The sequence below is a fragment of the Panthera uncia genome (genome assembly GCF_023721935.1).
Source record: "Panthera uncia isolate 11264 chromosome C1 unlocalized genomic scaffold, Puncia_PCG_1.0 HiC_scaffold_3, whole genome shotgun sequence".
In the NCBI taxonomy this organism is placed as follows: Eukaryota; Metazoa; Chordata; class Mammalia; order Carnivora; family Felidae; genus Panthera; species Panthera uncia.
In genome coordinates, this window is record NW_026057584.1 from 47,141,642 (window position 1) to 47,154,006 (window position 12,365).

The following is a 12,365-nucleotide window of genomic DNA, read 5'->3' on the forward strand; positions in this document are numbered from 1 at the left end:
GAGATCGTGACCTGGCTGAAGTCGGACGCTTAACCGACTGCGCCACCCAGGCGCCCCATGCAACTACTACTTTTAATGAAGCTGCCATATCAGACTGTCAGATAAATATGTCCCTCGTGAAGCAGGTGACCTAATATAGTTAACTAGATCAAGAATTCTATTAAAGCAAACATGCAACCAATAGTCTGAAGCACGGTATTAGGGTGACTTCCTTCTAAGATTCAGCTCTTCTTTAAGTAGTTTCTTCAACGTCAAAACCAAGTTTCTAAGTTTCTCTAAATGTTGAACCTCATGTTAACTTTGGGTTAAAACGCAGGGTGATTTTGCTTCCAATTCTGTTCTACCCACCCACACCACTCTCCTTGTGTCTCTCAAACACACTAAGCATGCTCTTGCCTCAGGCCTCTTGAAATTGCCATTTCCTCTGTGCAAAATACCCCTCCAGACATTCCCTACAGGTCTTTAGTCATCTTCCAGGGACCCCACCTTGCCACTCTATGTGAACTTCCATGCACACACACACACCCAGCAAACTCAGTCCTCTTCCTCTGCTTTGCGGTGGCTTCTGAGCACTTGTCACTAACAATGACCAATCTTGGCTACAATTACTTAGCTCTCCTGCCTTGCTCTCTGGACCATATAAACCATATGTTGGAAAGGAAGAGTCAAGTTAGGAATTTGCCATGTAGGTAAATTGGATGGCCCAAACTTTTTCTCCGTCTTCCACTATATCTAAAGCATTTCTGCTGCTTAGATTGCTGGGGGTTTCTCTGAGACATAAAATATGAACTTTTCAGTAGATCATCTATTTATAAACAATGATACCTATTTCCCCTAGAATTCATTTATCTCTCATTGGTAAGTGTTTAACTTTCTGAAGGCCATCTTTACCATTCAATGGGCTATTCTGTTCACAATGTCAACAAATAAATATGTATTTATATATGAATTAAGAGTCAACAAGGTAATCATGTTGCAATGCTAGGTGCCTTTAAGCATACATATTCAAATAAAGAACAACGATAACAACTATTTGAGTAACTATTCAAATATCCTGAAACATTTTTAAGTGCTGTATATGCAGAATCATTCTGTAATTTTTCCATAGAATACTTACTAATTTTCGTGGGAAGTGCTCCTTTGCCATCTGCCTTTAAGCAGAACTTGACATTAAAACTGTAGAGAAATAAAAATACATACAAATCCTGTAATCCAGTTTAAACACATTGCTGAGTATCACCCCCAAATCTCGTATTTCTAATGCACAGTTTATATAGTGAAGCCTTTTGTATCTTTCTTCATGTCACAATAACATTCTTGAAACATGAAACACAAAATACACAGAATGTCCTAACTCATCCTTCAGTAATTTAAGCACCTTTCCTTTCATGGTATCTTCATTTCAAAAAAAAAAAAGAATCTTTGAACCTCCTCTCAAGTTTATAGAACCTGTTGATAAATCTAAGTGAGAGAAAGGATGGGCCAGACATAAAATAATCTCATTTTTTTTTAAAAGCCCCCACCAAGCTTCCTTTAATTAGAAAGCTCCTCTAGAACAGTGTTCTTCATGATTTCTTAATGGGTCATGAAATCAGTTCAGTGGGTTGTGTCAACCAATATCTTAAAAAAATAAATCAAATAAATAAAACTGACTGAAGGGTAAGATTTCATGGAACTTTTGTTTTAATTACACACATGTATTTACTGGATTATGACGCAAAATGTATTTCATACAATGTGCCATAACCAAAAAGATACAAAAGCTACTGCTCTGGTTAGTATATTCAAAGCTTTACAGTTATTAGCATACTTTTAAATATATTACTAGCAATTTCACAGGGGCAGGCAGGGTGAGTGAGGAAGGCCATAAAACTTAAAGCTAAAATCTTGAAAACTTCACTGCCAATCAATATAAGATAAAATGTTACTAAATTTTAATGCAATCCAATGAAAGAAATAAAATTTTGAAAAATGTTTTCTAATAACTATAATAATTTGAAAACAAAATCAGAATTATTTTTTCATTAGCCTCTTAGAAGTAAAATTTTCCCAGCTTCTAATCATTCCTCACTGCATCTGTAAAAGTTCTTTGATTTTTGAGTAACCAAGGAACTTAAAGAACAGTGTTACCCAAAGTGAGGTACTCTTGGTGATTTTACTAGTATATGGGCCAAGGTTTTTCTTTTAATTTTATATTTATTTTGACATGTATGAGAAAGGTACTGGGGTTTCTCCATATTATTTTTAAATATTTTTAAGTAAAACATGAATTGATTTAAAGAAAAAAATTCTTTTAATTATAAATACAGGTAGAATGAAAGTATAGCAAAAATCATACACTAGCAGAAAATAGAGTACAAATAATGAAGGCTTGAGAAACACTGGACTAGAGAAGAATTCCAATATTAAACTTACAAAAAATTATATTTTTCTTTAGAAACTAGGGGACAAGTAGAAGAACAAGAAGAACAAGAAGAATATTATATTGGTAATATACTACTTATAGATTTAATATTTAACATTTAATAATATTTCATAATAATAATTAAATAATGTATTTTTCATACAACTATTCACAGATATTAAATCTGGAAAAGATCATCTCCTTTAAAAATAAAAATGTTCATGGGTCTGTTTAGAATCAAATAATGAGTTCTGAGATCTAATTAGCTTTTTCGTCTTTTTGAATATATTCATTGAGCATGCATCATTTTTTTTAATGAAGTTTATAGTAGTTTGTAGCATATTTTTAGAGCCTTCTACATATCTACTCTGGAACAACATTTCTATAATCCAATCTATGAAAAGAGAGTAATACACATAGAAACTGTTCTGCAATATTTCAGCCCCCCCTTCATTTTCAATTGTTTTCATAATGACTGTACCAATAATCACAATAGTAAATATTATTAAACTAATGCCCTTACCAGGAAACTTTGAGATCTGTCCCAGGCAATGGGCAGGTTTTATTGTCTTGATTTAAAATGCTAGGGTACACTTCAAGGCCAGCATTTACAGTTATAACTGGTCTGGCCCTGGTTTAAAAAAAAAAGAAAGAAAGAAAAAGAAAAGAAAGCAAAAAGTTATTTACAATATTAGATTGATCTAAGCATTTTAGGTTTACATTTTTTGTATATATAACAACGTTTTCTAAAGCATTGTTTATAACAGCAAAAGGAATAAAAACAATCTAAACACAGAATGACAAACTGTCCCTGTTTGCTGAAGACCATCCTGACTTTAGCGCTGACAGTCCCACATCCTGGTAAATCCCGCAGTTCCAGGCAAAGCGGGACAAGTGGCCATCCTATCTGAACTCAGTCCACGAAAGCAGAATGGTTAACCACGTTGTGGGGTATCTACCTAACACAATGCAATACAGTAGGGGAAATGAGTGACATAAATCCATCTGTGTGGATACGAGATGATCTCTAAGATATATCCAATATAATTTTTATATGACAGGAAAAAAACCCACCATGTACAAAGGATGCATACGCAAACACATACACATAATTTTTTAATGCACAGAATAATTCTGGTAGGGTATACTGATAAACTAGTAACTGGCGTGAAAGGAAGTATGTTATTTTTGTTTATGTCCTTTCTGATTGAGTTTTTACTACATGCATTTTACTATATGTATTACCTTTTAATAGCAATTTTAAAAACTGAAATAATAAATTAAAATAAATAGTTTTCCAAAGTTCAGATGTACAGGTTTAAGCCCTGTATAAAAATATAGTAGGCTCACGGCACTGTGCCTACTCAGTCATGATAAATGATTGGGCACACGTGGCCCCAAGAGCCACAATCAAGTTGACCCAACATAAATTCCATTACACAGAACTCAGGTTAGTTATTCTGGCATGTATAAACATAGCCCATAAAAGTGTAAGCATCTTCATCTACTTGGGATGCCAGATGACAGTCTAAAGCATGAGGAGTTGATTAAATATAGAGAATAACTGAGAATATGGATGAAGCTGAGAAATACAGGTTATGTGGATTTATATATATTGCTCTAATAAAAATATTGATTTGGGAAGTCATTACATACTGCCCTGTGGTCACAGAATGCTGTGGCATAAACATCAAGTTAACTTCTTGCCTTTTAGAGGAAAATGTAAACTCATATAAATTTTAAAGAGAGATTTAAAACACTGAAGAACATCTTTGAACATAATTTAAACAACAAAGAGAAAATTCTGAATGCGTTTCTAAATAAAAAAATCTACACCTTCTTCTGCTTTGGGATTTCCTTGTATAAATGCTGACTGAGCAAGGCTTGACTAGAAAGAACAAATTTTATCATTACTTCAAGAAAATTAAACTGAAATTCAAACAGTGGTAATATTCCTATATTACAGGATATGGAAACGTGCTCACCTGTATAATACAGCTCTATCTACACCAAAAGCTCCTACAATTAAGTCTTAAAAGAGAGTAGAAAAACATGTAAATAATAATAATAATAATTTTTTAAATTCATATACCATTCTATAAAACTTTCAGTGCATGTGATAAAGATTTAGACATAGTCTCAAAACTATTCTTCATTAAATGGTTGTAAGATAGTATCTCAAAGGCAATAACATATGAAAACTCTAAATAAGGTATCAAATGGCATACACTCCACATAAAACTAATCTTTCATCCAGGGAGACAAGAATATTTTTAATGGATACTTTGTAAAAATGAGAATCTTTTTAAAGGGTACTTTATAAAAATTAGCAATAATAAGGAAGTGTATATCACCCAAATGCATATACCGCTCAAAGGAAAAAGTTTTATAAGTGCCTGTGGATTTTACAATTTCATTGCAAAGTTTCATTACAAGTCTAAATTTCATTATAAATTTTTCCCTTTGTTACAAAAACAAAACAAAACAAAGCACATTACATATACATAGAATACTTAGAAGGACAGCAGATAGCATTCAAATTAACAAGAACAGAATGCATTAAATTTTATACGCAGCTGGTACAATGGGTTCGTGATTAAGAAAATATGAAATAAGAGCTCTATTTCACAATATACCCAAGGTAAATCTGAGGAAACCCTTTCTAAGCAGACAAGTACATAAGGAACCATAAAGATGGGTAGATTGGATTACCTAAAAATTAAGAACTTCTTTATGTCCAAAAAGCAAATACGACAAACTGAGATGTGTGTGTGTGTGTGTGTGTGTGTGTGTGTGTGTGTGTGTTAAGGGGTTACTATCCACAATATTTAAGACACTGTCCTAAGGAAAAAAAAAAAGAAAGGAAAACAACATCCCAATAGAAACAGAGCAAAAAAAAAAAGTAAAAAGGGAATTCACAAAAGTAAATACATATAAACAAAAATGCTTACCCTCCCTGATAATTAAAAACTATAAAGTAGAACAAAGTAACATTTCTACCTATCATATAGTTTAATATTATTTTTACAAAAACAACAGATGACCCTCAGTGTAGGCACCCATGTGGGTAAATGATTGCTCATTCTGGTGAATGCTTAAAAAGAGCTGCAAAACCTTCTTTTTGAGGGAATGGGATTAAATGCCCCAAAATAAACTTAAGTAAGATCTGATACAGACATTTGATAGAATGGGAAAAATATAATTCATATTTAGAAGAATAATTAGCAATATGGGGAAACATTTCTGATACTTTGAGTGAATAAAAAAATATGCTATTAACAGTGCCTAAAGTATAATTCTGTTTTGTTAAAGAACTATATATGAACGCATTGGAAAAATGATTGAAAGATATGCTTTGCTGTATTTTCTAAAAGTTCTATAACAAATATATTGCATTTATAACCAAAAAATCTCCTGAAATAACAGTAACAGACAAGAATCACATTCCTGTCCTATTTCCAAAAGCACTTCAACACACTTGTATATTGGGCTCATACGAACTGTTTCAATAATAAAGGTAAACCAAATCTTCTGCATTATATCTCATTTAAAGAATGGACCCATTATGACCAGATCCGTTATAATACTCCAAGTATATAACTGCTAGAAAAAGGCCTCTGTTCCTGTCCTGGTTCAAACCAAAAGGCAACCTCAGGCAAATTACCTTTCTCAATCTTTTCTCATCCATAAAAATGGCATAATAACAACCTAAGCTAGCCTATATGCTTCACCAGCCTTACTGGGAGAATTAAATGAGATAATGTATCTTTTAACAATCACAATGATTAGTCAAGTCCATAAAAATGTTAGATGATTAAAAAATACAGGAGACATTTAAAATGCTAGAATGAACATTCAAAGTTTTGTCTGAGATTTCATTACAGAGTTCAGGACAACAAAAGAAGAAACTCAGAGTATATGTTTTATATTGGAAGCTCCCAGGAAATACAGCTGTCTTTGTCTCATATCCCCTTCGGTGATGAGAACAGTGCCTTAAAGTACATAGCAGGGGTATGAACAATAACTGAAGTATTGAACTGAAATAACTTATGACGTAAATCAAGAGAGCAGTAACAAACTATTCGCTATTAGGACTGAACAACCTAAGAAATTGTATGTATTTCTAGGAAAGCACCTGGATATCCATTTCTGTCTATATCCGTGGCTCCTTTCATTGAATAGCCAAAGCTTGGTGGCATGCTTCGAGCAGCCCACTTCCCTTCAAGGATTTGAGACGGTACTGCATTCAAGCCTGTTAATCTTCCATTGAAAATATAAACAATTCCTTTTTTATCTTCGCCCCCATAGGGAGCAGCAATGGCAATATCTGTGGGGAGGAAGGAAGGGGGGGGGGAGTTTGGAGAGAAACAAGAAGGAAGAGAAGGAGGAGGAGGAGGAAGGGAGAAGGAAAGGAGAGGAGGAGAACAAGGGCAGAGAGAGGGAAGTCTTAGTGTTACTATTTATATGGCAAAGATCTTAATGCAGTTATCTTCCTTTCAAAAGTTCCCCTTACAGCACTTTGCTTTTAGGGAAGAACTACATTACTACCTGTTTTTGCCAACTGAAAAAAATCTGAAGAGGCTTCGCTTTTACAAAGAAAAGCAAAACTAGCATTCAGCGTTTGTTTTACAATGAACCGTTCTAAGAGTTGCTGCTCCCCAGCAGCAGGAGGCGCACCCTGAGCTCCTTCCCTGGGAACCACAGCCCACTTCTCAGCATCAAGCTGCCTGTAGTGCTCAATGGTGCCTGTGAGCATCTATGCTTTATCTCAACTTATTCTTTGCATCCATTAGCAAGATGTGTCCTAAGGTATCACAAAACCCTGAGAGTGGTTACTTTTTGGGTCTGAGAAATTTGGGGGGTTTGGAAAAATTTTCCATATACATCACATTAATGATAATTGCTTCTTTGCTTGAATACCACTTCTGCTAATGAAAGTTTTCATGGGAAGGCTCCACTTTCAGACAGCAGGGCGAAACCTGTATTCATACAACCCACTTACCACAATAAATACTGATTCAAAGTTTAGCAGAATACTCTTTATTCCAAAGCAATGATCTAATTCAAGGAGATTCAAGCAAAACTATGTCAAAATGACATTAACTTGGAGCCAGATATTCTGGGTATGACCTTGAACAAATCACTTAACCTTTCTGGACCTCAAAATACTTCATCCTTAAAATGGAAGGGAGGGGACACGTCAAAAGATTCATCTAAGGTTCATTCCAGCTCTCAAGACTCTAATTTAGGTGGGCATGGTTTTTGTTTTTTGAAACTGCAGTCTGGCTCAGAAATTTGAAAGTTATGACTTCATCTCCACCTTGCTCAACTTATATTAAGATAACACAAGCAAATAAGAAGTTTGAAATTCTTCCAAAAAAGAAAACAGAGAGAAAAATGGTCACTATAACCTTTTGAAACTCTGAAATACATTACAAATATGCTCACTTCCCTGTCTCTGCTGGTAGCATCCTAGACAAGCCATTCTCATCCTTTCCCTGGAGCCCTAAAGCAGCCTGAGTGGCTCCCACTTCTGTTCTTGCCCCTAAAATCTACTCTCCTCAAAACGGCCAAAGGTTAATATGCCACCTTCGTTCTTAAAATCCTTCATTTCCCAAAGCATTTAAACACTACCTGATTTGTGTAGTCATTCCACCAGTGCTCCCCACCCTCCCCTACCACCCCAGTTCTAGCCCTCACTCACCCTTCCTATCAATCCTGACCTTTTCCTCTGTTCCTTAAACACACCAAGCTAGTACCCATCTTTGGATTTACACTTGCTGCTCCCTGTGCCTTAACAGCTCTTGCTCCAGGGTTTTCAAGCTCTGCTCCTTCTGTTTATCCAAATCATAGATCAAATGTCATCGTATCAGAGAGGTTCTTTTTCCCTGACAACAGAGTCATGCACTCTCCCTTCTCACTGACACTGTCTAGGCACTATCACGTTAACCTGCCTTTTTTGTTTTAACCCACAGCCTTTATCACTACCTGAATTCCCCCCATTATGTATTTACTTTGTGGGTCTTCCATGAAACATAGGCTTCACAAGAGCAAGGATGTGTCCATCTTGCCTGTGACAGCCACTATGCGCCAGTCATTCCAAACTGCCTCAATTATACCTTCCCATACACAAACTGCTTCCAGCCTCCGTGATGCTGCATCTCCTGAGACACCAGAGACCTTGATCATTTATCTTTAATGTAAGAGCATTATGCCCAGCATTATCCCAAACACGGTGATGATTGCCTTCTAATGTTTACATAAAAGTTGCCCCTATTGATGCTAAATTCCTTAAGGACATGGATGGGCTCTAATTTATCCTGTCATTTTTAGCACTTGGAATAGGGCATGGTGTGCAGTAAGGACCAACTAAGAATTTGTTATTCTTCAAAAAAACAGTAGTATTTAAATTATATAAGAGTCCTTCTTTTCTCTTTTTTAAGTTTCAAAGGTAGGCATAACTTCTAAATTGACACAGGCATTAAGAACGCATTTATCAAAGCACCTGGGTGGCTCAGTTGGTTGAGCGTCCGACTTTAGCTCAGGTCATGATCTCACGGCTTGTAAGTTCGAGCCCCGTGTTGGGCTCTGTGCTGACAACTCGGAGCCTGAAGCCTGCTTCAGATTCTGTGTCTCCCTCTCTCTCTGCCCCTCCCCACACATGCTCTGTCTCTGTCTCTCAAAAATGAGTAAACGTCAAAAAAATTTTTTTTAAATATATATTTATCAAAATATAATTTCCCAACAGAAGACAACTCTAGTGTTGAAAAACCATTTAACAAAAATTATCTTTAACTTTTCCAAACTTCTCATTATTTTATATATCCTAATTATCTTCTTGTTTTCTTGGCTGGCATCTGTCCAGTCTGGAAAGCCCTACTTTTTCACACAACTGATTTCTTCCTTTAATCATTTTAGTTGCTCTGTGTTTTCTTCCCCTCTTTCTGGAGGAGTATTGACAAAAACTGCACCTTATACATAACATATACAAAACATAACTTCACTGTTTTGTTTTCAGTGTCCCTCTTAATGATACCTAAGGTTTTCATAGTGGGTGTAGGTAGAAATGGGGGAATATAGGATGAACAGCTTAACAAAGGGTTAATGTCATCAGGCTTACACAAAGAAAAGATCCAGGTTATAACTAACAGTTCATATTATATATATAAAATATAGATAATATAAACTGTAAGTATATATAAATAGTTGCATAAATACAGATCAGATCATTTTCCACTCAAGATACCATCATTCACAAGCCACTATTTGAGGCAATAAGACTCCAGGAGAAACTTGGGGAGAACAAAATCATCCTTTCTGGTATCCATTTCTAGAAGTAAAATCTGTTTGTCAAATCTCTGTAAAACTTCATTATTTTTTATCTGTTGTTTATAATTATTGTATTCACTGGTAACAGTTTGATAAAAACATAGAAAATGGAATGAGCTGTTGGCCAGATCATAATACTGAGGAAACTTCCTTTAAAGTGGCTGGAATACCCTTAAGACAAGGTGATGGCAAACATGCCAGGCTCTCCCCGAAACCCCAGAGACAGCGGCCCTGCTATAGCAAGGCAGAACCTCAAATTTGGCCCTGTGTTTTCTAAGTCGTTTTGCTATCAATAAGTAATAGCTTGCTCTGTTCTACAGTATTCTTTTCAAGTTCTATTTTAAACTTTATACCAGAGTTCCTTTGATTTAAGTTCTCTTGGTAGTACAAATCTTTAGGACTCTATTTTAGGCAGCAAGATGTTTCTGTGAACAGTTCTTACTAACACTGAAAACATCTAGAGCTAAGGTTAGAAATGACACTCCCAGTCATGACACAGAACTATCCATGAGGTAGGAGTAGAGTAGTCTTGAAGCCTAAAAGGTGTTTTCTTTTTCCACCACAACTTGGAAGATATAAAATTCAACTGTATTTTTGAAGTTTTCTCTTTAACTTATAACTTTAAATTTTAAGGGGCATATCCCTATATATGATCGATTATTCAAAAAACCAAAAGTTCAACTTTCTGAGAGTTTTGTACCAGTATTTCTTTTTTTAAGGGGCGCCTGAGTGACTCAGTCAGTTAAGCGTCCAATTTCAGCTCAGGTCATGAATCTCACGGTTTGTGAGTTTGAGCCCCATGTCGGACTCTGGGCTGACAGCTCAGAGGCTGGAGCCCGCTTCAGATTCTGGGTCTCTCTCTGTCTGCCCCTCTGCTGCTTGCACTCTGTCTCTCACGTTGTCTCAAAAATAAATAAACATTAAAAAAAATTTTTTTTTAAATCTTGATAACTTATAATCTATATTTTACTCTAAGTTAAAAGCCACTTTGATTTTTAAAGATATCTACAGATATTGGAGTGCCTGGATGGCTCAGTTGGTTAAGCAACCAACTCTTGATTTCAGCTCGGGTCATGATCTCACGGTTTGTGAGATAGAGCCTTATTTTGGGCTCGGAGCTGACGGCGTGGAGCCTGCTTGGGATTCTTTCTCCCTCTCCCTCTTCCCCTGTCCCATTCTCACACATGCCCATGTGCACACATGTTCTCTCTCTATATATAAATAAACTTAAAAAAAAATAAAGAAATTATTAAATGGGACTATTATAAAACAATGAGCTTTTATTTTTTACTTGCCCTCAAGAAGGGAGTTATAACATCCTTCAGAACTCTCAGAACTTCTCAAATAGCCACAACAAAGTTATGGCTTTAAAAATATTAAAGGCAAATCGTACCTCTAAGGGATGCAATTAGAATCCACATTGCCTTGACAATGTGCCTGGGTGCATTTTTTACATTTGTATCCAAATGGACAGTAGAGGGCACTGCTGCTAAGCAGGACAGAGACAACAAATCACCAGCTTACTCTGGGCTCCCTGGGAATGCAAATTTCCTTCAGAATTTAACCATTCCAAAATTCTAATTTGAGGCTGTATGAATAATAACTTATGAGAATAATTTTTTTTAAAGTTTGCTCAGATTTTTAAGGAAGAAGAGCAACTGTCGTTTAACCTGGAGTCACTATCAATCCAGTGCTTCCTTCCAGGAAGGAGGTTTGCTCGTATGAACAACCACAGAGGAAGGTACAAGACTTTTCCAGGTAGACACAGAAAATTATGGACCCACAATTACTGAACTTTGTTGATCTTACCATTGAAGCCATCCTGGTCCAGATCCCCCAAAGGTGCTATGGCACTGCCGAACCTCGCAAAGACCTCAAACCCATTCAGCTTGGTCGTCTGGAAGTCTCCTGAAGGTCTTTGCAGGGACACTGAAACCTGTCCCACCTCTTGGAGTTTGCCATCTGAGCCACGATCCATGAAGAGAGGGGCTCCAATAAACACATCTGCGTAACTAAAAGAGCAGAACCTCTTTCACCAACGCAAGATCAAATTCCACCTGTTAATAAAAAACTCAATTTCCCTCTTTCCACATCTCTCATAACCAAACTGAAGCAAAAAATCATTTCAAATTCAAATCTTCCTTCAACTCTTTTAAGAAACAATGAGTAATTCATAAAAATTACTTTATTCCTTCATATCATAAAAGCTACTGAAAGAAATTATGAACATCATGGAGGTTTTCTCATATTCACGAGAAACAGATTAGAAAGGGGACAAAGAAACAGAAGAAAAAATGTTTAATTTTGGCAAAGCATTCATAAACATGAGAGGAAAACTGTTTCTGGAAACATCTTTTTAAACTTACTCATCCCCATTAATGTCAGTGGCAGCGACAGAAAATCCAAAATATGCAGCCATCTGGATAACAAAAAGAAAATGAAATGTTTACTTTCATCCAACTAGCTTTGACAGTTAATATTTATTGTATATTTAATCAAACGGAAAAGGTTTTTTTTTTTTTCTCTCTGCACATAGTTTCAATCTAAATTTCTTCTCTTTTGGGGGCACCTGGGTGGCTCAGTCGGTTAAGCGTCTGACTTTGGCTCAGGTCATGACCTCACAGTTTGTGAG

At 35.9% G+C, this 12,365-nt stretch overlaps 1 protein-coding gene across 1 annotated transcript in view; it reads right to left on the reverse strand.

Moving 5' to 3' along the window:
* Positions 1-12,365, reverse strand: part of ITGAV (integrin subunit alpha V) — a 97,646-nt gene that overhangs the window by 24,527 nt on the left and 60,754 nt on the right. Inside the window, exons 11-16 of the mRNA XM_049615373.1 lie at positions 12,100-12,152; positions 11,543-11,745; positions 6,540-6,731; positions 4,390-4,435; positions 2,928-3,035; positions 1,118-1,176 (exon numbers count right to left, since the gene is read on the reverse strand). Of these exons, the coding sequence (XP_049471330.1) occupies positions 1,118-1,176; positions 2,928-3,035; positions 4,390-4,435; positions 6,540-6,731; positions 11,543-11,745; positions 12,100-12,152 (661 nt within the window). The remainder of the gene's footprint in view (positions 1-1,117; positions 1,177-2,927; positions 3,036-4,389; positions 4,436-6,539; positions 6,732-11,542; positions 11,746-12,099; positions 12,153-12,365) is intronic.